Source organism: Acromyrmex echinatior, chromosome 5 (assembly GCF_024713525.1).
Source record: "Acromyrmex echinatior isolate Ae372 chromosome 5, ASM2471352v2, whole genome shotgun sequence".
Classification (NCBI taxonomy): domain Eukaryota; kingdom Metazoa; phylum Arthropoda; class Insecta; order Hymenoptera; family Formicidae; genus Acromyrmex; species Acromyrmex echinatior.
This window is the reverse complement of record NC_141856.1, coordinates 5,873,066-5,900,835: the sequence shown is the minus strand read 5'-3', so window position 1 is coordinate 5,900,835 and position 27,770 is coordinate 5,873,066. Positions and strand designations below refer to the sequence as shown.

Below are 27,770 nucleotides of genomic sequence, written 5' to 3'. Positions count from 1 at the left end.
ACTGAAATTATTGTATTAAAAATAGGAAATAGGACGGCGATAGTAATAATAATGCGTTCGCAAAACTATTCGCTTCCATCCGCCAATCGAGCGGGAACTCAAGAAATCCGGAGTTGCGTTCAAAAACTCATCCAATTATAATGTATTAGATGAGCAGTGGATGTAAACAGAATTTCATTTGAACAGTCGTTGTAACGTAAATAATTGTATTGTAACTGTCATCACTTAGATTACGCAGGGCGTAACAAAGTGGACATACCAATCGAATATTGCGTCGCAGGAAAACCCACGAAATCGCTGAGGACTGTTATTTCGACGTGAATATTCGAAGCGCAAAGTGACGCGCATATCCGCGTCATAACCTACAAGCTTTTGTTGACGATAGACGCTAAAGCGATTTATGAGTATTAAGGCGGGTTAGATGTTTTCGTTCGACTGTTACTCGCCACGTGCACCGAACAAAGAGAATTTCCAGGACGATTGAACGCGCCGGAAGGACTCGGGGATGACAGGCCGAGGGTGCGAGAGAATGTATCGTAGACAGTTAGTATTATTAGTATGGAATACGATTCGGAATCTAGCTGCGAGGGCCGTTTTCTGAAAGACTTGGAGAATCTGAACGAACCAGCATGCGAAAAATGCAACGACGCCCCCGTCTTGTGCCATTCGCCGTCGCCGCCGGTCGAACCGTCCAAATTCAGATCGCACCTCTCCGGCAAGAAGAGTCTCTCCGCGCAGGTAATGGAATATTATCGCAAGTATTCCCGAGATGCCAATTTGGATCAGTATTTCTCGCTACCTATGTCGAATACTCCGCAGGAGGCTATTAAGAATTATTACAGCTTGTATGAATTAAACGCCCAAGTGGGTACATCCAGCAGGCAGGGCTGCGTTGGAGAGGAGTACAATTTGAAACCCTGTGTATCAAAAGAAAGGCGTAGGTGGATAAGACCTCCGTTGATCGGGCAATCCTCGAACACAGATCATTCTCTGGATCAGGCTTCATCCAGGTATGTTCAACCGTTGACAGATATTCAGACACCATCGCCAGATCTCAAGGGCATTACACCAGAGACGATACATGAGGAGAGGAACGAGAATCAGGAGAAGTTTCCGGAGGTGAACGAGAGAAAGCTGTCCTCTCCGACCTCCAGCGTGGCATCTTATAAACCATTGGAATGGGACAGCGGCGCAGACGTCGGTTACTTCAATTCACATGCTCACAATAAGCAAGGCAATAAAAAGTTGAGCACCATAGAACGTATGGCTCTAGCACGAGGATGCTCCGCTGCCTTACGGTTAGACCCGGAGGGTACCACTGAATCAGGGATGCAATCCGGGAAGAACGCGACGGTACAGAGTGGTTCAAAATCCATTGCTCCCGATGCGAACTCCACGCCGTTAATCGGAAATGTTTCGGGATCGGAGAGCGAGATAGAGATAACACCTATCGTAAAGAATCATTTGCCAGGCATTATAACGGGAGATGACATAAAGTCGCAAGAGAGATGCGTTCCATGTAACTCTACGCAATTGAAAGCTGTAGTAAGGCCTACCAGATTGGAAATACACGACACTCCCACGTCGGCGTTTAAGGTTCCATTAGCAAAATATTCGATTACGGTGGAGAAAAGGATTGTAAATAAACGCAAGGAAGTCATTTGTCCATTGAGTTCGCCATTGAAGAAAAGCATCTCGATGAATGTAATACCCCCGTTATCATTGAAATGCTCGTTGAAGAGGAGCCAGAGCGAAGTAAATCTTCACGTTAAAGAAAGGAAAACTGTATTTCCTTTAATCTTTAACTCCACGTCCTCCATCTCTACCGTAGTGAATAAACCCGCCACTTGCGACAAGGTGATACAAACGAGTCCTGATGTGTGCACTCAGGAATCCATTGGCGTGCAAGTTTCGGATTTTGAAGAAACGAAACCGCCGACAGCGGAGAAGAATCCTAATGTGCAAACGGCTATACATTCTATTTTGAAAAGGTCTAAAGGTACATATAAAGTTAAAAATCCGAGAAAATGCGATGTTTCGCGTTCGGCAGGCAATGCCGAGATCAGCGCGAAGGAGTGCCAGAAACGTCGAAATAGCTCGGACATCTCCCAGAACGCATCCACCTCGGCGACACCACAGCCTGACGAGACGGAAAACGTATCCGGGAGAGCCAATAGTTTCGAGTATTTTCCAGGACACACCTACGCAAACGTCCCAAATGAAAGGGACAGTCACGTTTCCTCGGACACCGGTAGATCGAACTCGACATTGCCAAACAGCAGTTCCAGTGTCAACGATAAGCTCTGGGGAGATTCGGACAGCTTGGTTCGAGATTTGGAGAAAAGTGTCAACATCTTGAAGAGTCTCGTCGACGCTAATAAATGCGACAAGCAGATCAAGAAAAGACTGATACACCACGTGATTAAGCGACTCATAACTGCGAAATATACAGACGACAAAATAGAGCATAATTTGGAGGATAACGTTCCTTGGAATCCGGACGATGCCAGGAATAAGATGTACCGAGCTGAATTACTTCAGGCCCTGACGAACAAGCATAGCACTACCGAATCCTCGGATGAATGGAACGTGCAGAAGAAGAACGTGTCTATGCAGAAGTCGATGGGAACTACCAGTGATGTCATAAAGGAAGTCGCGTTAGAGAGTAGTAATAGCGACAAGTTTGACCGACATACTGATAGAACGGAAATGGACGGTAGGAAAGCGCGATTAGGACTGAGGACGGATGATTGTCAACAGACTAGCAATACGCTAACGGATCCTGATAAGAGCGAGAGCTCCGAATGCTTTGTGCCTCAGCGCAATCATAAGAACACTAAGGTAAACGACATATTTTGTTTCAAGGAGAACTGCAAACACAGAGAGTCGACCACGACGAACAGTATACCACCAGATCACAACAGGATCTTACTGGATGCCGTCGTAAATAACAGAAGAACGCCAGTTGAGTCCAACAATAACACGGATAATAACACCGACTGGAGATTACCGACGACGTCGTCTGAAAGACAATTTGAATTGAAAAAGTGCAGCATGTCCGAATCCGATGATTCCAAGCTCGTTAATTACGCCGAAATGGAGAAGAGAAATCAACTTATTTGGATTACAAACGAGATTAGTCATCTCTGTAATTTAAAAAAGTATATATTATTCTTTTTTAACTTTTAACAAACTCCTGTTTTTAACATTATATCTTTTAATTTGGATTTCATTCTATTTGTTAGATTGCTGGAACAACCCAGGCGATTGGAAAGACCAAAATCCTCGCCAAGAAAATCTAAATCGGCGAATCTCAAGCCAAAGCAAACAGCGATACTTAGGCGGGAACAACACGCGGATGCCATGCATAGGTAACTCGTATTTGTTTATGATATATATTGTAATGATTGTATAATCTAAACCAATATTTATAGTCCCGTCTTAAGGTGTTAATACGACTCTGTGATTGATTTATGATATCTTAGGATTGTACTTATTAAATATAAGAACCAGATGATATTACTATGAATACCAACTATAATGTAATGACTGTAATTCGTATGATCTAACATCGTTTAATTTCATGTTCTCAGGAACATATCTGATTTGCGAGAAGATTCTGTTAACGAGCCATGGTCGTCTCACTGCAATTTGGCAGCGTGCGAAACCCCTGGCGATAATATGGTTCAGAGGATCATGAAACGCAACAGTTGCACGCAAACGGCCATGGGCGTGGCTAATGCTTATTCGAAGACTGGCGGGGAGATCGTGTCTGCTGGCAGAACGCGGAGATGTACGACAAAACATATCGCTGTCGGTGTGCAGACGCTACCTCGGGAAATGTCATCAACACCGATGACGACAGAGTCCGACGTATACGATGCGAAGTATGCGAATCTTCAAAAACCGTGCGTGCATTATCAAAACGACACCAAGTGCAGAGATCAGTCGTGTCAAACGCACTCTACCCCGATTGTACAACGGACGTGTGCACGATGTAAACAGAATTCGTTCGAGACGGCCTTGATCAGATCGCGAAAGAATCATCAAGAAAACGTGCCGGCCATTTCGCAGCAGACACAAACGAATTATGCGAGCAACAACAGCACGATGGAGTCAGTTCATCATCGTATATCGCAAAGTAGTAGTGTCCAGCCGAAACAGAAAGAGGCTAAGAATCAAATCAATGCGTCAAAATCAAAATGTAATTGTGCACATGGTGTTTATTCGTCCATAGCTGATAACAAGGGCGGCTCGAGCACTGTTAAAGTCAAACGGACTGAATATTATAAACGACCGTTTACGACATGTCCATTGTGTTTTAAACAGAAGCCTGTTATAGATATTAATAATACCATCTGTAGTGTATGTCAAAAAAATCCTTCTTGTACCCATGGTAACATTTCAGAACAAATCTGTGGAAATGCTTGTGAGTGTGATAATGTCTCTGCTAACGATGCGGATAGGAGGATTGTCATTGGAAAATCCCGACAAAATTATAACGCGGAAAGCCAGAACAGAACGCGCGCGCTAAATTACAGCGAACAGAGTGACATGGGGAAGATTTGTAATTGCACGAACGATTGTGCTGCGTGCCATAATTCGGGAACTGCAGAAACATTGTGCGAATGTTATACGGGCAGTAAAATCGACAATAATGGCTTGTGCCGTTTTGACTGTCATCTAAAGATAGACGAGCGTCAACCGCAAACACAAATTTACTCCGATAGTTCGCAGGATACCGACGTGAATCAACAACGTAAAGTACAAAGTAGTTTAAAATGCAATTGCAATGAGGCTTGCTCCTGTAGTAATAGTCAAGTGAAAGACATTGTCAAAGGGAAAGCGTGCAAGAGTTATACATCCAAACCAAACTATGCAGACGATACCAGTATTAACGAGACTGAGAGAAATTACAAACATTGCCGCGTGTGTGGTGCCATGTATCAAAATACTAGAAAATGTGGCTGTCGTCAGACGTATCCCAAAGCTGTCGCGTATGAATTATCGTTTACAAAAACAAATGCCTCGAAAAACGAAATCTCAGATATACCAAAAGTCCTCAAACAACCGTTGAATGCAGGAAAATCTGATAGCTGTTCTTGTGATATTATAAAAAGAAATAACGCCAGCAAAAATCCTCATCAAATAAGTACATTACAGGTAAACATTTGATTTATTTTAATAAATGAGATATTCGGATATTAAATCTTATTATTTGAAATAATCTTTATTTGCAATGGCAATATTCCGAATTAAAATTGTTTAATTCAAAGAGAATAGATAATACTAGCATAACAGTTTTTATTAATGACTCGATTTTATTGAATCGATTTTAGGATTATTTATCTAGGAATAATCCTGAATTTGTGGGCAATGCGGAAACACGCCGACAATATTTGTCGGAAATATGCCAATTGCGCGAATTGAGGAAAGAAAAGCGAATACAGTTATTGGCGATAGCTAGTATGTCCAATGTTATTAAATCCGCACCAATACGAAAGCCAACAGGTAAGATTGTAAATACTTGTAAATATGACAAATTAATAATTTACGTTTTGTTATACTTTGACAAAAATTTGCAGATTATAGCTTTGTATCATAATTTTTCGTAAATATTTTATTGCAGTTTACATGCAGCGAAAAATTACCGATGAAGAGATGAAGGAGAGATCACGTAAACGATATCTCCGACTGAATGAAGTGCGATTTAAACGGCGGCAACAAGAACGGCAAGAGGAAGCACGTCGAAATAAACTTATGGCAAAAATTTTTTGTAAGAGATTGCAGCAAAAAGTATTGAGGGGCCAAGTAGATTTATCTCAAAACGTTAGCGTTATATCTAATTTGTAGTATTATTGGCATCTATTTTTGTAGAATGCTGTTCTATTTTCGCAAATGAGCGATATATACCATGACAAGAACTATCTCACAGATTTTATCGAAGTTTCGTTACTATAATTCCTGCAGCAGGATTAGAGTTTACATATTAACAAGATATACTTGTAATACATAAAAATAAATAAAACTCATCAAATATAAAAATTTGACGAGTTTTATAATAAAAATTTATTTCGAGAGAAACATAACTAATAAAAAAATTATATTATTGTTATTGTTTATTTTTATTTTTGAAGTTTTTAGAAGAATAAATAAAATATACATATATATATTGTATTTTACACTTACGGACAAATTAGATATCTGTAAAATTGCAAATAAATAGTATAATTTTAAATAGTGTAATTTTTATAATATATATCGAACTTACTATTTTAAAAATATAAACTATTTTTTATTTTTTTATTATTAGATGCTTTTTTAGTTGCATTTTAAATCTAAACAGTTTTGTCACAAAACTGTTATATGTAATAATGATTTATAAGATAACTACAAACTTAGATTTCAAGCAATCGGAGTGAATACAAAATAAGTAAATTTTAACAAAATCTAAGAGATAGTTCTTAATATCACACTTAATTTCTAGAAACGCCTATCCTTAAATGAGAAAATTTTAGAATATTCTATTTTTTGAAAAAAAAAAAAAGATATTCGTTTCACACTTTAATTGTATTATCTCAGGTAGTTGCGTTAAAATTTGTATTACGGTAATGTGTGTTTTTTTAGTAAAATTGCATAATAGGACTCGGATTTATGATTTATTTATGATTATATTGAATATGTGTATTACAAATAATGAAGGATCTGATCTGTTTTACAGTACACGTAAAAATTACTCGCGTATATCGTTAAGTCTACTGTTAGTGATGACATGATTAAATAGTACAAACAGAGATATTGAATCTCTTTATACGTGTTTTATATACTTTACACACATCATAGATACAAAAACAAATTCTTTAGAACAATGATCTGTATGTTTCAATTTCCGTTTCTTATGAAAATATGAAAATCAAATTAGAATATTGACATAATTTTTCTGACTTCGTATTTAAATAGAAATATATATAGTCGCAATTCTTATCTATATTCGACAATAATTAAATTATGTTAAAGTTCTTTATATCATGATACTGATAGCATCAGAAATTGAATTTAGTGAAATCATACTGATAAAAACGTAACGATAATAATTCATGTTTATCCAATATACATATATAGCAATATACAGTATATATTTGATACACATATAGTATAACAAAATTATTTTCACGCAGTAAAACAACATATCAATGAAACATACCATCGATTATAAAAAATGCTTTAAAATAAGAGAAATATAATTAAACATATACGTAGTACCTGAATCTTGTAGTATAGCATTTTTTTATTGCATATGAAATAAAACGTGCTAAAAAAATTCTTAAAATATATATATATTTTCAAGGGAAAGAGGAATGTCGCTTTATTCAACCTTTTAAATGTTATAATTATATAGGTACATAATTATATAGATACATATAATATATAAAACTTTATCGATTGAACAACCACGATAGGATATATTACGCTTAACAGGACACGATTTAACGCTTGCCTTTAGCAGAAAAAAAATATTAAAAGACAGATTTGAGTAATTTAATCCATATATATATATATATGGATTAAAAAATATGAAATTTTTTTCTATCCGAATGCGTATTTTAAATAGCGAATATTTTTTTGAATTTAATTAGATTTAATTGGATTCAATTAGATTCAATTGGATACAATTGGATTAAAAAACTGTATTATCTATTCAAAATTTTGAATTGAACAGTATTCACAATTGCACAGAAAAAGTTAATATTATTTTGAGATTGAAAGGTTATAGAGATATACAATTCCTCCATGCAATTCCTATAAATGAATAAAAATGATTCAGGATTAAAAAGTATTTTAACATTCGTCAATCAATATATTTGAAATCTGAATCCATTTCAATTCATTTCAATCCATTCTCATTTGCTGAGATACAGTATTAAAAATTTCTGAAAAAAAAACTAAAAAAATTCTCAGAACTTTATGAGAAGAAAATGAACAATTTTTGTCTCTCACTGTTTTTCTGTAAAGTTGATAGTATTTGAGTAAAAAATTATTGAAAATCAAAATATTCAGCGATTTTTAGTAATTAATATCTGTTAACCATTGCGAAAATTGCAAAATGGTAGAAATAGAGGACTATAAAGGAGAGGCTGACAAATTAAAACTTCATGCTCGAGAGATATTTCTATTTTGGAATTCTTTTTAAGAATTCTTTTTGGAATTCTTTTCTGCTGTCATTTACTATAATTATTCTTTACAATTTTTAATATTTCTTTTTACTCCAGCTGTACTTTTGTATCTTTTTGTAGATTCAATTTTTTTTTATCACATTTTCTATATTTTCTTGCAACTTTTCACGTTTCACTTTCTTTTGCTCAAAAGTTTTCTAAATAAATGCTCATTTCTTTCTAATAATAAGTGCAAAAAGCGCAACGCAACGCAGTTACAAGAAACTTTTCGCTTTCTCGATTTACGAATATTTTGAAGAAAATCGGGGAAAAGATTCGTGCATATTGTGAAATTTTAGGAAAGTATATAATTATATTTTATTGTTTTTGTCAAAAAAAAGTTTTAACCAGTTTTATCGACGAACTCGTTCCAATTCGTTCGGTCCATCGTCCTCGCGAACTGGATTCCGGCGAATAACGCGATAATGACCGCGATCACGGAACGAATTCGTTTTTCCATCGTCGATTGGTTCCCTGGGCAGCGTGTACTTTCTCTCGGGGAATGTGTAGCCGTAGCGATTGTGCGTGGAACCGCGTCCCACGAAGGCCGATTTGGCTTTCTAGTCGCGTTTCCGCTCGTTTCCGCCGTGAGAGACAACGGGGAACGCCTTGGCGTCCGCCGTCCAGTGAATTCATCGTGATACACGCAGTTCATCTTCCGTTATCGCGAGTGTGACGACCACGTTGGATCGCTCATCCAAGAATTTAGTCCAACTCACCTGATTATGAGTAATGAATCAGCGCGATCACACATAGTTTCATCTGTTGGTTTCATCAGCTTCTCGCTATTGGCAGTCTCGTGGATCTCCCGATAAAAAGACGACACGCTTTTACTTAGAAGGAAGATGAAGCGATGGCAGGTGTCGTGAGAAAAAAGGGACTGAGTACCCTCGTGACGCTTCTAGGATGCTTGTTTTTTTCTTGCGGTAATTACCGACTGTATAATTATAATCCATATTGCAAAAAAAAAATGCATTTGTTGAAAAAGGAGATCAACGAAGTTTCGAGAAAGAGTCGAAATCGATCGAAGACATCGCTTTACTCGGCATTGATGTCTCCGACGAATATGAATACGAATGCGCGCGGCAAAATCTAGAGCTCTGAATTATTTGGGAACGATTATTTCAAAATTTCCTTTATTAGAATTGTAATATTTTATATATTTTTATGAATTTTTATAAATATTTCGAATTTTTATAAATATTTAAATTGTGAAAAGATGAACAAAAAATATAATATTGTAATGTTAAACAATTATATTTTATACTATCGTATTAAAAAAATTCCTTTATTAAGTCAATAAATATTTCAAATAATATTGACAGCTTATGCACAAGAAGATAATGAGGAAAAATACAAGGGAAAATATCTGGGAAAATTAAATCCGTATCATCATCAAGTTTCCGGCGATGTCTGGGCTGTGGACCAATACACTTTGCTGCTGACGTCTTTCAATTACGATGGTAATGGAGCCGATACATTTTTTTGGGCAGGCGCATCAAATAGACCAGGCCCGCAAGGATTTATCGTCCCTGATGAGTGGGGCAAGTAAGCTATACTTCTTTCCTTTAAAATTCTTTCATTTAAAAAGAAAGATTAAGAAGATTTTAAGATAAAGTGCAAAATTAAATCTTGAGTATATGCGTGATCTTTCAGAACAAATATTTTGGACCGCTATTTTAACAAAGATTTTACATTGACCTTGCCGGATAATAAAAAGATAACAGACATCAAATGGTTCGCAGTATACGATTTAGTGACTCAGGTAATACAAATTTTATAAGCGATGTATTAATTTTGTGTACAGTATTATTTCATATTTAATATTTGATATAAGATAAGAGCTATACAAGGATTAGTTAAGGATAGATGGAATCTGATGATTTGAAATACTTTTTAATCATAGAACACCTTCGGAGATGTCTATGTTCCGGAGGAGTTTGATCCACCCACGCCTCAAAAAATATCACAATTGTCGAAAAGATCTCACAATGTCTCGTCAGAACCCATTGTAATCCTGGACTCGAAAACCATCAGCATCCCACAATTCATCTACGACGGACAAGGCATGGACACGTATTTTTGGGTCGGTCTTGGCCCGCAACCATCCAGCAAAGGCCAGAAAGTACCCGATGAATATGGATAGTAAGAGGAATAAAATAAAATTACAAAATACTATTAGCGCTAGTAAATTAAATTATTATTAAAAATCTCATGATGTAATTAAAGTTATCTAAAAGTGTATGTAAAAGAAGTTTCTCTTTCTAGCATGGATTCTCTTAGGTCATATAATAATGAAGATATCATATTGGAGCTACCAGGCGATAAAACCGTCTTTAACGTAGACTGGCTAAGTGTTTTTGACGTAAAAACTAAGTCTAATTACGGTTCTGTCATTATACCCAACGGACTCAATGTACCGCCGTCATTGATAAAAGTTCGCAAGCAAACACAGTCTCTTCCGAATTGCGTCCAGCTGCACAAGCGATATCAGCTCGCCTGGGAGATCTTCGGTCCGCAGATCACTATTCAATTATCAGGTCAAGTCGGTATGTACACAAATAGATTGTGTATTAACAAATACATTCATATAGATTCACAATTATCTCTTAAAAATTGAGGCTTGAAAGAGATTACTTATTTTTGCACATTTCAATTTTTCCAGACAAAGATGAATACATGGCATTTGGTTTATCCGGTTCCGAGACCTCTAGTCGAATGGAAGGTGCAGATGTGGCTATCGCATATATGGACGATACACGAGGATACGCTACGGATTACAATATTACGGCAAAGGCGCCAGTAAGTAAAGTTATATTTAATTTATTAAGTTCATAAATAAAAGAAAGAGGTAGAAATGTGAAAGATAAATAGATTAATGTGTGTGACGATAGTGTGGGAAAGTTCTGGGTCAGTACAAAGGAGTTTGCAAAGATGAGCTACTCGGTGGTTTAGACAGCAATCAGCTTTACACCGCAGTGAGAGAGGACGGCATCAATATCATTACATACCGACGTACACTTATCTCATGTGAGTTGCACGCATGTTTTTTTGTTATAAACACTCATTGTGTATGACGTATAGAATAGTAAAAAATTTTACTTTCGCACAGCCGATGTCGGAGACAAAGATTTTCCCACGGATAAACCGGCATACGTGGTCTGGGCCTTGGGTAGACTCGATAAAACTAATAACGAACCGAGTTTCCACGATGTATATCCAAGAGGCGATGTGATGCTCGAATTGAATCGTAAGGAGCCGGAGAATGCGTGCATCGATTTTACAGAGCATAATTACAAAATCTTCCCGAGGTACGAAGAACGAATGTATTTTGGTTATATATGTGTATCAAATTATTTTTTAATATTATATATATGTATACGAATTTTCATTAAACATCTCATCAAATATCGAACAAATAGCATACAACTATTAGTTATAATTTCTCACGCAACAATATAACTTTTGAATACGTACAATTTGTATTATATAAAAAACAATATAAAGAACTCTTGTTAATAATATACGATATTATAGAATGATTATTATGAAAGGCCATATAAGAGTTAGATTTAATCTTTATAACATAAAAATTAAATATATAAAATTACATGATAAACTTTATAACTTATATTAATATTTTCTGCTGTAGAATAAATCAATATTAAGACATTACATTACATTACATTACATATGTTTCGGCCTTTGTATTAGATCCTCTTCAGATGTACAAAAACTGTATGTACAAAATTTTCTTCAATTGTATTATATCACAGTTATGTTGTTGAATGAGAAATGATATTTAACAGTTATATTAGATGGGATATTAGATATATTGTTTTGAAGATTTTTTTTTTAAGCATCTACTGATCATTCTTATAGAGAACCTTGGCAAAAAACAGAAATATTTGACAGAAGTATTAGAACTTTTAAAGCAACCATTGGACCCTCCGGAGGGAAACGAGGGTATCAAGGAATCACAGGTATAAACTTAATTAATTAATTTCGATTATCGTTTACAAGGATTTCACGAAACATATTCGCAGGCAAACCATCGGTGGGTCTTGCTTGGTACATCGAAGGTGCATTGATACCCGAGTTATACCTACGACGAGGCTTAACGTACAGTTTTCGTGTTCATGGTGGAAATAATCCGCACAGCGCGGATCTTTATCATCCGTTAATAATAACCGATGATCCTCACGGGGGATACGATACACTCAGCGATCTTGCGCAAAGTAAGATCAGAGTGTTGGCTGGCGTTGAACTGACTAGAAGAGGTCGACCGCGACCGACTGCGGGTTTGTATAGATTCTCCTTACGTCACACACATTTAATATAAATTTAGACACAAATGTTCGCGGAATTCTTTACTTGATTTGTTACTTTTCAGTTGGGCCGCTTTGCTTAAGCAAGCACAACGGTCGAGACAGAAGACTGGATGATAATTTCCCATCATTCAAAAAATTCAATAGAACGCTTGTGCAAGTCTGCGAACCAGGTAAATAAATCTTCTTCGATTTTAAATCTTTAAATTTCTAAAACGAATGTTGACTAAAATGAAAAAATTCGAAAAAGTCACGGTTTCAAACACGTGTGAAGACAAGTAATGATTATAAAAATCATTTTCTTATGTTTCTCTATCTCTCATGTGCAGGAGAAGGCGGCACTTTAGTAATAAGTCCAAACTCATCATGGCCCGACCTGGTATATTATCACTCATTCACACATGCAAACATGGGCTGGAAGATTCACGTAGTCGATTCTTACACGAAGAACAGTGCAATCATACATAAATTATCATTACTTATTGCAATTGCAACTGTATTTTGCGGTCTATTTTTATAAAGTTGAATATTTTACTCGCAGAAAAATATTTCTATTATCAAATATTTTTCTGCAATTTATTTAAATATTTTACATAAGAACGCGCTAAATTATTTTTAATGAATTACTAATTCTTGTGCTTCAATGTGTACATATCGATAATGCATCACAAAGATACTAAATCATTGTACGTTGATTTTATTGAAAAATTAAGAAACTCTAATACAATAGTTCCTATAAGTTCTGTATTACCTGCTGGTGTGCACGATTTAATAACAGATTATAATAACAAGATCAATTTTATATGCTCTCTTTATTTCACTATGTGAAAAGAACATTAATATTTATGTTATATTTAAATAATATTTAAAGAAATATTAATTTATATAATGAAAATAAAGAACCAGATAAAATAAAAGGATGTTAAACGTCCTCAAATTGTTGCAATAATTTTTTATTTCATATACCATTAATTAGTTCAGTAAGATATCGTGAGCATATAAAAGACAACATACATTACATTTGCAATGCGTTATATTCAAACGAGAAGATGTGAGTATATTTCTAATATTTACGTGCTTAAATAAAGTGCCAATTGTAATAATTCAATCTTTCTTTTTTTAATCGCTTTACAAAAGTTTTGCTAATGCAGATCGTATTGGGATATACAAGAATGTGACGTTTGCTTCAACTATGTATTTATAACGCATTTGTTTTCAATCAATTAATATTCTCGCTCATATATTGTATAATTATATATTATATAATAAATTGTAATATCTTATCATTTTTAAACGAACGTTTGTGATAGCCTCACATATAATAATCACTATGTTCAATAAGTGTAGTTAAATTTACAAATTTTTATGCAAAACATATCGATAAATCTCGCTGTTTATTTTTATTGACATTTTAATTATGTGGCATATCCATCATATCCTTATACTCTTAAATAAAATGCTGAAATACAAGGAAAGCAAGTTTGTATATAATTTAGATTAAGTTTTTAAGGCTGATTCCAAATACTATGTATTACATATCAACTTTATTAGTTTTTATAATTGTGTATTAATTTCAAGATTGCATGTTTTAAAATCTATATTATGTGATTGATAGTTTTTCAGTGTTTCAAATATATATTATCAACATATTATCATTTTTATAAATCTTTATATTGCAGGTAATAACAAACAAATCTAAACTATAAAGCGAAACTTAAAAAGATTTAAATTACATACATGAAAAAATAAATTAGTAAGCAAAAACTTTAATTATAATTCAGATGTTGATAAAGGAATCAAATAATTCTTATATTGTATTTGTATAATTCTCAGTTATACTCTCCAGCGCAGTCTTGGTTTTGCTTTAATATTTGTTATCGCATCAGGATTTTTACAGATTAGATAAGGGGAATGACGAATGCGAAATTAACTTTTATTGGCAGGCACTCTTGCAGCACAGCAGAGGCAGCGAACTTGTCACTATCACAAAAAAGTTGAATTTTCCAAATGGAGTAACCTAGCAATTTGAGATATAATTATTAAATAATTAAATTCAATTATTAAATTCCAATAATTTTGAGATTCATGTCTTAATCATATATCAAAAATTATCTAATTTTGATGTAATAGCTCAGTGTAAAAAGCAATAATTCTAGAAATACAATTTATAAGCGATAAATAAAAAAATAAAATCTAAATTTAAATAAAAAATATAATATAAAAAGAACAACAACAATATTATCACGCTCAACAATATCATCAATATCAAGATGCTTTATCATATTCATCAAATATCAACATCTGAATCGCAAAAAATTTAATAATATTATAAAATATATAATACAAAATATGTAGAATATAAAGGCACTCTATTACAGTTTTTATATCAATTGATCAATAACTTAAACAGAATTATTAGATGATATTCTAAAAATCAATGAAAATGTTTCCATTAGACAAATACGTATCATAAAAAAGCACCATTCACAATATTTTTGAAAAAAATTTTAATATAATTCTTTCTAAAATTTAATAAATTAAAATTTCAATAAATCAAAAATCTTGCACATAATGTTCTTATTTCTATTCAGTTATAGTTTGTCTTCAAAAAACAATTCATATTGCTGCCAATGTTTATATTTTCTACTGCGTTTTTTTTTTAATTAATATAACATGGCTAACGATTTTTGAATGCAGATTTCTTTTCAGCAATATTTTGCAATATTTAAGAATGGCTGTCCAAGATTGCACGAACTCTTAATATTTAATTAGATTATGCAAGTCGCTGTACAGAAATATTAAAAACGATTTTACACATTGTAAAGTATATATAAGTATATCTCATCGAGAAAATTAGTTTTTATAGAAGCATTCTCTTCTCACATTCAGTCTTTTCACTTTGATGTCTTAAACTGCATATGCGCGATATTTACAATTTAGATCACACTTAACAGGAGGATTCTAAAAATAGTACTTTCTTTATATATAATTAAAATTTTGACATTGTTTCATTTCATAACATTATGTTATGTTTTTTTCTATGATGTTCTTATAATCTGCATTAATTAATTATAATTAATATATACCATTGTTTATTATTACATGCGAAATTTTTGATATTGTCGTATATGTTGGAATTATAACAAAATATGTTGCAAGATTGTTCTTAATAAACATCCAAGTTATTTGAAAATATTATCAATATCATTCTCTATGAAGTTCAAGAAAATAACGTAACGTAATAGGTAGTTCCGTACTACGAATTCCATATTTACAAACAGCTTGCGCGGCCTGACACTGAAGGCTAGTATAATTAAGGAGGTTGACACTATTTAATGGATTAGAGGATATCAATCGCGCTGGTGTATCTCCCGCCCTATTTGGTGTATCCAAGTGTGCGCCATAATCCAACAATAATTTTATCAGCTGTTACAAATATAAATTTGTAAATCGTTAAGTTTAATTTATATAAAATTCTATATAAAAAATATATGTATAAAGAAAAATACTTACAGGATTGCGGAAATTATATGCGTTACTCGCTACATGTAAAGGTGTTGATCGCATTATATTTCTAGCATCAACATATGCCCCACAATCTAAGAGTAATTTAACAACATCTAAACGTGGAAAGATTGTCTGAAAATATGCACCACATATTTCTATTATTATATATGTACATATATGTATATATATTTCTTTCATCTAATTTATAGTCAAGTTTTCCATCAAGCAAGTCCAGAGAATAATAATTTTTTAATTAATATACAACTGAAGGTCCATACTTACATGCATATCGTCGGCAGAAGTAAAATAACTAGAATTAATTGTATTTAAACTAGAAACGCAAAGATGGAGAAGTGTGTCCTCTGTATAAACAGTTCTTGGATTTTGTTTTACTAAACCACGGACTAGTTCGTGCATTAGAGCTTTCTCCTCGTCAGAATTCGCCGTTTCTACTAATAGGTAAATAAGATGCGTCACACACTTCAGAATGCGTTCGTAACTATCTCTTTGTCTCTTATGTACAGGACGTTTCTATAATATTCACATTTGTATAATTAATTGTACAGCAATAACATACACAATGTATTGTAATACACAAAATCTCTAAATTGTATATATATATATATATATATGGAGAAATCGCATATACCTCCAGCAATTCTCTAGCTTCGGTCAGTTGGCTAGAAAGTAATTTAAATATCGCTACTACATCGCAAAATCGTGGTTCCTGCTTTTCTCGGTTACGATCCATCACTTCCAATGTTTTTTCATTCAAATCTACCATAAGCCTTACAAGAGCTTGTGCGGTAAAACAAGTATCCGCATACAAGATCTGCAAAAAATATCATTAAAATGTGATAAATTTTTCATATGGAATCAATGATAAAAAAATCACGTCACCTATGATATATAAGCAATTAATAATAAACATACCGAATCCTTTTCTACCCTAATTTCTAACGCGCGACGCCACAGGTCTATACAATTCTGATATCTAGAAAAGAAAACCTCTTATAATAAAATACCATATAAATATAATATAAAATACTTCAAGAAACTAAAATATTTGCCTTAAGGCATCTGCATACGATGCACCTCTAAACATCAATCGGAAGAGAGTATCTTTATGATGCGGACCTAATATCCTTTCGCATATCAGCAGACTTTGTATTCTTATTGCATCTAAGTCAAGCGAAATAGCGCTTAACTCATCCAAATTCGAAAATTCCGTAACGTTTTTATAAGCTTCACGTTTTGGTAATTCAGGTCTCTTTGGTAAAGGCACTCCGTCATCCGAGTTGACCATTCTGAGGATCATCGCTGCTCTCCAATATTGCAACGCCATGTGCGTGTCATTATGATCATCAAAAAATGTAGATCCCATCAGTTCGTTTGCGTCTGCCAATCTTTCCGCAGAATACGATACGTTTTCCACTAAATTATATATAAATGTTATACATATCGTGAAATAATACAAGAGAATAAATTTCTTATTATAAAGAGTTATTATAAAACAAATAGATGTTCCAATGTTACATTAAATCTTCTCACCTAAATAGTCAAATATCTGAATGGCTCCTTTAAGGCAGGCAGTCTGGAGGGCATCATCATTATAACGAGATCTAAGATGAGGATCTGCATTATGTTCTAAGAGCAGTTTAGTAGTTTGAAGTCTGTGCTCTTGTATAGCATAATGCAAGGCAGTTTTGTTCTGAATGTCAGTGGCATTTACATCCGCGCCATGTTCCAACAAAAAAGTACATAACTCCACACTTTGTACAGAATTTATCAAACATGTTCCACCATTATAATTCGCTTTTAATATATCGGCGCCGTTTTCCACTAAATAAGAAACAATATCTGGAAAATATGTGTTATCTACATATTTAAAATCATTCTGTTAATCCAGATAACTTGCATTATCTAAATACAAATAATCATATTTATAATTAAGATTAGATTATATTATAAAAAATGTATATATTTAATAATATGCAAAGATATACATTTAATTATATGTATTATTATATTATATATGTGATATATTTGATTCCTTTAATAAAAACGTCATAGAGTAATTAACACAGATTGCAACACTTGCAAAGAGTTTAAAAGTAGGTCTGACCTAGACCTACATACACTCATATTTTCATTCTAATTTAATTTAATCGCAAATATACTATATTGTTTTTATTGTAAAATATATACCTATTTAATACTTTATGCAGGCGTTGTGTTATTTTAATTAAAGAGACACAAGTAGATAAAAAATCACATATTGTAAAAGTAGAACAAAATTATCATTTCTCTGTTTTAAACTTCTCTAATTTAACATATTATCTTTTGCAATAATTTGATTTAAAATATTATATTTACAGTACTTATATCTAAAATTATCTAAAAGCTATGTTTTTAAAAGATATCTAATCTAATTCATCATTTTTATCTATATATTCTATTTTCTCTCTCAATTGTATTCTGAATTAATTATATATATTTCGTTACCCATATGTGTCATAAAGCACGCAGATCTAACAGGAGTCGATCCAGAATCAGAGACCGCATTGACGTCAGCTCCATGAGATATAAGGCATTTTATAACTTCTAAATTTCCTGATACTGCAGCACACCATAGCGGAGTAACACAATGAACGGACCTGTCGTCTGTTGGCACTTCGTACCTTCCTCTTTGTTCGATGTCTGCGTCACATTTTTTTATGAGATATTCGACAATCTCTACGTGGCCCCTCTTGCAGGCGATAAACAAAGCGGTACAACCTTCTTTCTCACGAGACACAATATCCTTTCGTATTTCTCTTTTATACTTCTCCAAGCGATTCCTCAAGGCGTAAGTGAGTTGCGCTCCTGGGGCCACATATTTACATTCGTGAATAAGATCATGAAATATCTGATCCATGGAAAAGTTCCAGCGATTATTATTGCCAAGCCACATTGCCCGCTTCCCAAAGCGGTTTAAAGTACAGCACCGCTCCTTCTGATTTACAGACCTAAAAGGAATTTCAATTTATGAATAAAACATATTCTGAAGTGACATTGGAGAATTATTACACATCAAGTAATACAAATGTACTATTAAATCTGTTCTTTGTAGCTGTATGTTATTACTTCTACACTTAAAATTAATATAATTAGACACATTAAAGAGAAGAGAAAAAAAATCAAAAGTTCAGTTACAAAGAACAAATTAATTATTTTCTAAGAGTAGCATAATACTTGTTGAAACAACAAAGGATTTCATAACTCATTCGTTTAAATTTCTAATAATGCATTGAATTATAATATATTATATAAAATAATATATTGAGTCGCACAACTTTTTGGGTCTAACAAACCTATTCTATGAATTCAAGCATACTGCAAACACTCCCATACAGCCATATGTTACAAACATAACACTGATTTTGCATTCAAAGAACCGTGTAATTTCAATGTACATTGCTACTATTACAAAGTCTACTGACTGATCCTACTCATTATACAAATAAGGAACTGGCTATGCTTTCCATTTAATGACATAAATCAAGACAAGTGTCATTCTGTTTTTGTTATTCATTAATGCCTGCTTTATGCTTCGGTTTTAATCTTAGTCTTAAAAGTTGGCAACAAAGAATACCATAAGATCATTTATGCTTCCTCAGTCTAAAGTCTTAAGCATAGTCTTAATCTTAGTCTCAAGAAAGTTCCTATCTTTTAACTTTAGTCCTTAAGATTAAATTAGGACTAATTCTAAGATTAAGATTAAGACCGAAGCATAAATCAGGCATAAATATAAGGAAAGAATGACGTTTGTCGACTGTGCGTCACTAAATGAAAAACCCGTATTGAATCCATTAAGAGATCAAAAAGACAAGAATCCAAGAAGTGTGACAATATATTCTTTACTGATTTGATAGGAAATTAAGAAAAGTGGTACATAAATTGGAAAGACTCGAGAGTAAGCGAAAGCACGAAGAAAATATCCTACGTGAGTAAACGAATAAAGATACGCACTTACGAACTCTCATTCTTTCAAGGTTGCTTCTCGAACGCGTGAAAAGCAACGGCCGTACATTTCCGCGATTCTTCTTTCTCTCGAAATGTACGTTCGTTAAGACTTTTACGAAAATTCAAGGATACGAAATTGCGTGCACACCCAGGCATGTAAGCACTCGTATGTGCACACGTCAGTGAAACATCATACGCACGAACAGCTGTGCGTGTAGACAGACGGGACATAACCTCCAAGGCCGTGCGACGAATCGAAGACGCGTGATCACATTCGATAGTCGTGTCAACCTATAGGATAGATTTTGCGATGAGCAGTGAGAAACTTACCCATATCATACACGGTCACTCGTACGTAAACAGGAACGTTCAATTCGAATGCATCAGCGATCCACAGCACACTCATAAATCACGGATGGCAATCAATAAACCACGTGATTGTCGAGGGTGGGGAGAGATCACGTGATCTGCAACGCGCATTTCCATGCGCACTTGACTCGACTCTTTAAATCGACCTGAGTCGACTATGTTTGCATCTTTTTGGCCTTTTTTATTTCTTTCACGGTATTGTGCAACAATTAGGGGGACAATTAGGGGCTCCGCACAATAAAAGGAACAGGGAATAGAGAACAGAGAATAAGAATTTCAATCTATCGGAAACTGTGTATTCCACAATACATGATTTCCTTTTATTGTGCGGAGTTCCTTATATATTGTATTATTTTTAGATTGAAAGGCATAGAGATATGCTCCAAGATATGCAATTTCTATAAATCAATAAAAATGCATTCAGGATTGAAAAGTATTAATTTTAACATTTGTGAATCAATATTTCTGAAAATCTGAATTCATTTCAATTCATTTCAATCCATTCTCTTTGCTGAGTGTTGCCCTCAACACAAACTTCGATTTTTTTTTTTTTACACTTCATCTGCATACGCGATAGATGCACAAACTCGCGATGAGATCTTGAAATAGACTACAAATAGCAGCGATAAGAATACAGCCGCAGTAAAAAAATTTTTCATTAATGTATATAAATATATATGTATATAAACATACATAAATATTCATAACACGTAATTATATATGAAATAAGATAATATTTTCATACATCACTCTTTCTTTTGTAAAATTACTTTTCAGTGTAATAAAAATAACAATAGTAATGTGAAAACATAAAATATAATTAAAGGGTAATTTTGCATCGTTCATTTTAGAAAAAATAAATTTGGAAAAATGTTAAAAAAAATTGCTCATACACAATTATGCGTAATTTTATATATAATTATGCATAAGTAATTTTTTTATATTTTTTCAAACTTGATTTTTTTTTTAATAATAGTGTAAAAATTACGCTTTTAATTATTTTTAATGTTCTCACATTACTATTATTTCTATTACACTAAAAAGTAATTTTTAAAAGAAAAGAACGATATACGAACATGTATGATATTTCATATAAAATTATGTTTATGAATATTTATGTATGTTTATACATATTTATACATATTCATGCATGAAAAATTTTTTATCAGGAATAGGAATTGACACAGAATTCTAATTAGTCGAAAATTTTATAGCTACCGCCTATTCCGTGTTTCTATATACATTAACATTGATTGACATATGCATTCCTAAATGATGAAAGAAATTCATAAAAGAAATCCAAGTTTCTTCCACCATGTATTCCTGTTGAATTGGATTTATTTGTTTCTGTCACTATGTGTATCGCCTGTGGATTTCTATCACTGTCGTTGTTACTTCTCATTGTGTTTAGGGTTTTATATTTTCATGGTTGATGAAAATCAGCATTTTTGACCACAGGAATTCATTTAATGTGTAATCGATTTCTGATAAGAATGCAGTCGGGTGACTTTCTCCGAAAGTGAAATCTCATCTACTTGACGAGAAAGTTAATAACGTCGCAAAATAATTTAAACATGCACAATACTACTTGCGCTTTACATTTCCTCTCATAATTGTTCATCAGCGGTTTGATAAGAAATCATCTCCGTAATATTAGAAAAAAGAAAGATTAAAAAAAAAAATAATTAAGTCCACTTTGAATATCTAAAATTCTCACTAAATTAAAATAAAATTCTATTTGCAATTTTATGCGCCGTGTCTTTTTAGATATATGTGTATTTTTTATATACATTTCGTATAAGTATAATAAAAATATAAGTAATTCTATTTCTAATTTTTTTAATACTTTTTTTTTATTAAATGATAACTTTTTATTAAATGATTAAACTTATAAACAAAATTCTATCCTAAATTTTTTAAATATGAACTATAATTCATATTTACCCAATCAGCACACAATATTTAAAAAATATTTAAAAATAGTTAAAATATTTATATCATATAAAAATATTAAATAAATGTTTAAAAAAATATTTTTTTTTAATATTGTAAATTGTATATAATATTGTTTGTTAATATTGTATAAGTGTGTTGATTGAGTAGATACATTTATTTTCATATATCTATAATTAAGATGAACGATCCTAGCGTAGCGTTAGTAACGTTTAACCAGAGAGATTTAATATTCGTCGAGATTAAGTTAATGTAGGGGATTTGGTTTTCAATCACCGATCAAACTTTTCTCTAATTTTCTGTAATTTAAATGTTTGGATTTTAAGTATATGTAACGTAATTTTTTAATTGTCTCGTAGGGAATAACAGAACGCAATCTCAATTACAATCTTTATGATGGCTAGGCCGGAGTGAACAATGTAAACTAGATAAAAAAATTAATAGTTACATTGAGTAAATTAATCAGATAAAAGGAAGAATGCTTTGTCGATTTGAGAAGAAGCGCATCTAATAAGGACCTTAAGCATTTGCAGCGGAATATCCTGCCGCGCTATATTGCAATAGTAACTTTTTTCCGTACACGGGAATTAAAAATCGCCAGTAACAAGATACCTCTGACTTTTACATTTGTAATGAAATCAAATGCACAAGTTTGAACTCTGCAGAAACTTTAAAAAGTTAAAGATGATATACAAATGAGAATTATGTTCCAGCCTAGTTGGCACTCCAGTGCCATCAATTGCAAAGATTGAAATTGAGATTGTATTCACTACGATAAGATTTGAATTTCACACGTTACGTACATACGTTTATTCTACGAAATTTTAAAGAGAGAAAAGTGTCACTGGAGAACAGAATCCTCTCAAACATTAATTTAACCTTGACGAATGTTGAACGCTATCAATACTAGGTCGAATCTGTAAACGCTAACGCTATTAATACACTACCTCGGAAGGAATAGCGCGTAGTTGTGACGTAACACGCATTAGACGTCATGATTGTTTGTTAACGCTATCTGCAGCTCCGCGAATAGTTTGTAGCGCTAAATAGCGTAAATAATGTCTCTCCGAACGCACCCATAAATGTCAACAGTAATAAGATACAAACGTATGTAATAAAATATCTATTTAAAGTTCAGGATTCGTAAAAATAGCATTATTCTAAAATCGTAAGAAGTATTTATTAAAATGTAGCTTTGATTTATAGCGAATTGTCACTGAATATTGAGTACTGTAAAAAGTTAAAATATGTATACATTAATATTTTTGAAGCTTTCACGGATGCTTTCTATATAAATATACATTATTTATTATTTAATAAGGAAACGTATGAAATGTTCCCTTCTAATTTTAATGAGCTTTTAACATGTTGTATTCTAAATCAAAATAAAGAACGTATTTTTTTATACGTATCCACATATACACTTTTAGGACGAAACATTCCTTTGAAAAAAAACTGTACTTCTTTTTTTTTTAAAAGGATATCATCGAAACTATGAAAAAGAAAATTATAATGAATGATTTCAAGAGTATTCTATTTTAGTTTTAAATATACTAAAAGCTCATAAAAATTGGAGATACTTTCGTTTGTTTTTTTTTTATTTTTTCCCGGATATTGACAACATTATATTGCAATGTTAAAAGCGCAACTAACTGAATGCTAAATAAATTTTATTTTTAATTTTGCAAGCTACTCTTTTACCTAAATCTAAAATTCAGTATAAAAAAATTAGATTATTTATGAACCGAAGGTACAAAAATATCTTAACGCATCTAACTCCGCGTTTATAATATTTTCTTAATTATTTCAAAAGACAAATTAAAATATGTTGAAATCACACAAAGGATTCAAGCAAAGAAAAAAAGAACGTACAAATAAAGTAAATAAAGAGAAGATACAAATTAATATTTTAAAATTAAAGGGCTGTAAGTAAAAAAGCTGGATGTTTAATTGCTCATAATTAACATCCAGCTTTGATTCATAGCCTTTCAATTAAAAAATTTGTTTTTATTCATTGAGTCTAAATATATAAACACATTTGCTATTATTTGCGATCGTAAGCTATACTTTACTATTAAATGCATGCGATAAAAACTGACCATTTTATTTACATGGCAAATATGAAAGTATGAAAGTCATTGAAAACCGGAAAAAGGAATAGAACCGGTAAAAAGTATTCCAGTCGACAGTAGGTCATCATGATCGGGTATACATTATTCCTTTACATTCATTCCTTTGCAAGGTGGTACATTCATTCCTCTGCAAGTCGCGTGTGCAACAACATCCGAATGTGTGAAGTCCATACTTGAATCTGCATTGATATCCGCACGATATAAACAGTACGGAATAAGTGAGAGTCAAATATAGAATTGTCAAAGCAAATCTTTTTAAATCATTCATTTGTATTGAATTGTTTTTTTTTTTTTTACAGTGGATAAAAGATCGATCGTGTTTTCAACTATGGATGATGAGACGGCGGATAAATTAGACGAGATATTTGGGTTGAAGCCGAGTCTTGTAAAGGTGCAACCCAGTTATTGCTTGTTACCACCAAAAATTATCTTTTACGCGCAGAAAATACGTGACATGCCGGTATACGAGGATGACGTCTGGATGATCTCGTTTCCTCGAACTGGTAAAAATTTTAGTAACACAATTCAGTGAATAATTCGAAATAAATTTTACGATTGTGTAACGATAAAAAAAGAAATAAATGGGGGTTTTATATTCGAAACGAAAAAAATTCCACGTAAAATTAGAGTGACTTTTGATCAAACTCTGATTGATCAAATGTTATATCAATTGACCATTTTTTTTGTTAATGCAGATAGATTTACTAATTTTTTTACTGCACTTTAACATATGGAAAAATTGGATTAGAGACGATGAATTATGGGTCAGAAATTTTACCGTAAGCGAGTTGAATTATTTCTATTAATGTAGTTTAATTTTAATCTTGATAGTTGAAGAGATTTAACTATCTCTTCATTTTTTTTTAGTTTCAAAAATTAGAAAAAGATGAAGTACAAGTTAAACCAAAATTAAAGTTAATCTATTGATAGAAACGAAAGTTATAGTTGCCGATTGAGTAAATCGGAGTTTGATCAAGCAGGTATTATCACTAATCCCCAATCAGTAAATGCTTTTAAAATATACTTTTAACACATTAATTTGTATATTAAAAATATAAAATAAATATTAAAAATATTCTTTAAAAACGTTGCCTGATGATTGATTCTCTTTTTTCAAATGTTACTTCTTAATATGTACAATTGATTTTCAGGAAGTCACTGGGCACAGGAAATGACATGGTGCATCGGACATGACTTTGATTACGAAGAAGCTCGTACGATTATACTAAAGCGGAGTCCTACGCTCGAGTAAGTAGATTTACAAATCGAATCATTGTTTTGTAAAATTGCAAGAGAAATTACACTATCCAGGTAGAGCAAGCAGATATTGCCATCATTTTGATGTTAAAATGTTGTCATAATTAAATCAAATGTCATTTTAATGTCAAAGTGATGATAATAACGTTAGCAATTGCTACCTGGGTATTTTTGAATGCGTTCCAAGTTCTTGTTGTTTACCAAATAATAAAGAAGGAGAAAATGATATATCATGTATTTCATGCGTAACTCGGAACGTACCTTTTATCATTCTCCAAACATCTTCCCTCAGGGGTTCGGTTATCATGGTCAATGGGAAGTATGATGAATGGTTTAAAATCCTGGGTGATTCTGTCGAAAATATAGTAAAGATGCCAAGGCCGCGATACATCAAAACTCATCTACCTTGGGACTTATTACCGCGGCAGCTTCACGAGAAGAAGCCAAAGGTAATGATGCAACGCACATATGAAAAGTCGTGATTATTTTCGCCTTTGTATTAATTTCTCTTTTTTTTGCAGATAATATATATCACGAGAAATCCAAAAGACGTTTGCGTCAGTTATTATTATTATTGCAAAGTATTCCACGGTATGAATGGAAGCTTCGATGATTTCGCAGAATTGATGCTACGTGATAGTGGTATGTTAAACGATACGTTTGATTCACGATATGTTCGTCACAATTTTTGAAGAATTTATAATTTTGAAAGAATTTTAATAGGCTTTCCAGGAATACTTATCTTTTAAAAATATGTGTATGCTTTCAACGATTAGATATCTTAAACTTTTGTTGTACTATATTGTTGTTTTAATATATTTTATGTTTATTCAATCTGTTTTCAAATCCAGACAACACACAATGTTTATAAAATATTTATAAAACATTTGTACATATTTATAAGACTTATTTTAAATATTTGATAAATATTTTTGTGGTCTTAAATTACGCAGATCATAAAAATTTATTATAAATATTATAAAATATTTGCTCTATCAAATTGTGTAATTGCCAATTTTTTTAAAAATAGAATCTATGGGTTGCTAAAAAAGCTTGCTTACCAACTTGTAAAAAGACTTTTTTCTTACCTAATATAATTATAATTATATTATATATAACATTTTTTCCCATGTAATAAACATTTATCATAAATATTCTGTATACTGTCTGAGAAACGACACTAAAATATCAAAGTTAACATTGAAATTAGAGTTCAATGTTCAATATTCAGAAATAATGTTTGTTTAGTGCCATTCTCTCCGTTTTGGGATCACATTCTGCCTTTCTGGAAGTCGAGAGATCAAGCTAACATATTATTTCTCACGTATGAAGAAATGAAACGGGTAAAATAATTGGTTTTGGAATAAATCTTCATTTGATTTACATTGTGCTTTGCAGGATCAGGTGGCAGTGATTAAGAAGACAGCAAAATTTTTAGGCAAAAACGTGACGGACGAGCAAGTTGCTGGATTAAACGAACATCTGAAATTTTCTAAAATGGCAGCGAACCCTTCGGTGAACGTACAACTAGTACTAGACAAAGAGGAGACAAAGACCGATCCGAATTTTAAATTTATCAGGAAGGGTGAAGTCGGCGATTGGACGAATTACATGTCAAAGGATCTCGCTCGACGATTCGACAAATGGACGGAGGAACATTTATGCGGGACAGGCTTAAAATTCGATATGGATGTTAAATCAGACGAAGACTAGGGAGCTTCGTGTTCTTCGCATCAAACAGCCATGACGATTATTGTTTTAGATTTACATTACGCATAATTATTACATTACGATTTACTTATTGTAGGCATTTATCCAATTTACCGTATCTAATAAGAGCAATTATGTAAAAGCACATCACTAAATAAGATCGCCATTCCGGAAAAAAATGTTATATATATGGACATATTTTATATATTTATAATCATATATAATTTTACAAAACATAAAATATTTTAAAAGCGTCTTGTATTATTTGCGCGATATTCTTCTGCGTCTGACTCCTA

The 27,770-nt window shown here is 32.6% G+C and overlaps 4 protein-coding genes across 8 annotated transcripts; 3 read left to right on the top strand and 1 right to left on the bottom strand.

Annotated features, from left to right (window-relative positions):
* The first annotated feature begins 123 nt into the window (after positions 1–123).
* Positions 124–7,353, top strand: LOC105149485 (uncharacterized). The gene is made up of 5 exons (XM_011061932.2): positions 124–3,161; positions 3,246–3,371; positions 3,594–5,163; positions 5,340–5,511; positions 5,630–7,353. The coding sequence occupies exons 1-5, from the start codon at positions 559–561 to the stop codon at positions 5,851–5,853; spliced, it is 4,695 nt and encodes a 1,564-aa protein (XP_011060234.1). The 5' UTR covers positions 124–558; the 3' UTR covers positions 5,854–7,353.
* Positions 7,354–8,725: 1,372 nt separating this feature from the next.
* Positions 8,726–13,944, top strand: LOC105149484 (protein Skeletor knk). Its single transcript, XM_011061930.2, has 12 exons — positions 8,726–9,139; positions 9,539–9,761; positions 9,870–9,978; positions 10,120–10,358; positions 10,482–10,762; positions 10,879–11,015; positions 11,108–11,243; positions 11,326–11,524; positions 12,096–12,196; positions 12,260–12,514; positions 12,607–12,714; positions 12,871–13,944. Exons 1-12 carry the CDS (start codon positions 9,067–9,069, stop codon positions 13,059–13,061), a joined length of 2,052 nt encoding a protein of 683 aa, XP_011060232.1. The 5' UTR covers positions 8,726–9,066; the 3' UTR covers positions 13,062–13,944.
* Positions 13,479–20,518, bottom strand: LOC105149483 (protein fem-1 homolog A-like). Of its 3 annotated transcripts, none has more exons than XM_087406273.1 (9): positions 20,384–20,518; positions 18,554–19,056; positions 17,600–17,908; positions 17,119–17,482; positions 16,982–17,042; positions 16,698–16,880; positions 16,331–16,579; positions 16,055–16,180; positions 13,479–15,967 (listed from the first exon to the last, which is right to left on the bottom strand). In XM_087406273.1, exons 2-9 carry the CDS (start codon positions 18,999–19,001, stop codon positions 15,746–15,748), a joined length of 1,962 nt encoding a protein of 653 aa, XP_087262399.1. In that variant the 5' UTR covers positions 19,002–19,056; positions 20,384–20,518; the 3' UTR covers positions 13,479–15,745. The 3 variants fall into 3 exon arrangements, with proteins under 3 accessions (XP_087262399.1, XP_011060231.2, XP_087262400.1); XM_011061929.2 differs by lacking the exon at positions 20,384–20,518 and adding an exon at positions 20,060–20,367; XM_087406274.1 differs by lacking the exon at positions 20,384–20,518 and adding an exon at positions 20,064–20,366.
* On the top strand, positions 19,069–27,715 carry St2 (Sulfotransferase 2). Of its 3 annotated transcripts, none has more exons than XM_087406275.1 (7): positions 19,069–20,033; positions 24,807–25,010; positions 25,659–25,755; positions 26,057–26,213; positions 26,286–26,406; positions 27,013–27,107; positions 27,163–27,715. In XM_087406275.1, exons 2-7 carry the CDS (start codon positions 24,836–24,838, stop codon positions 27,475–27,477), a joined length of 960 nt encoding a protein of 319 aa, XP_087262401.1. In that variant the 5' UTR covers positions 19,069–20,033; positions 24,807–24,835; the 3' UTR covers positions 27,478–27,715. The 3 variants fall into 3 exon arrangements, with proteins under 3 accessions (XP_087262401.1, XP_011060230.1, XP_011060229.1); XM_011061928.2 differs by lacking the exon at positions 19,069–20,033 and adding an exon at positions 22,324–24,714; XM_011061927.2 differs by lacking the exon at positions 19,069–20,033 and adding an exon at positions 22,326–24,725.
* Positions 27,716–27,770: the final 55 nt, after the last annotated feature.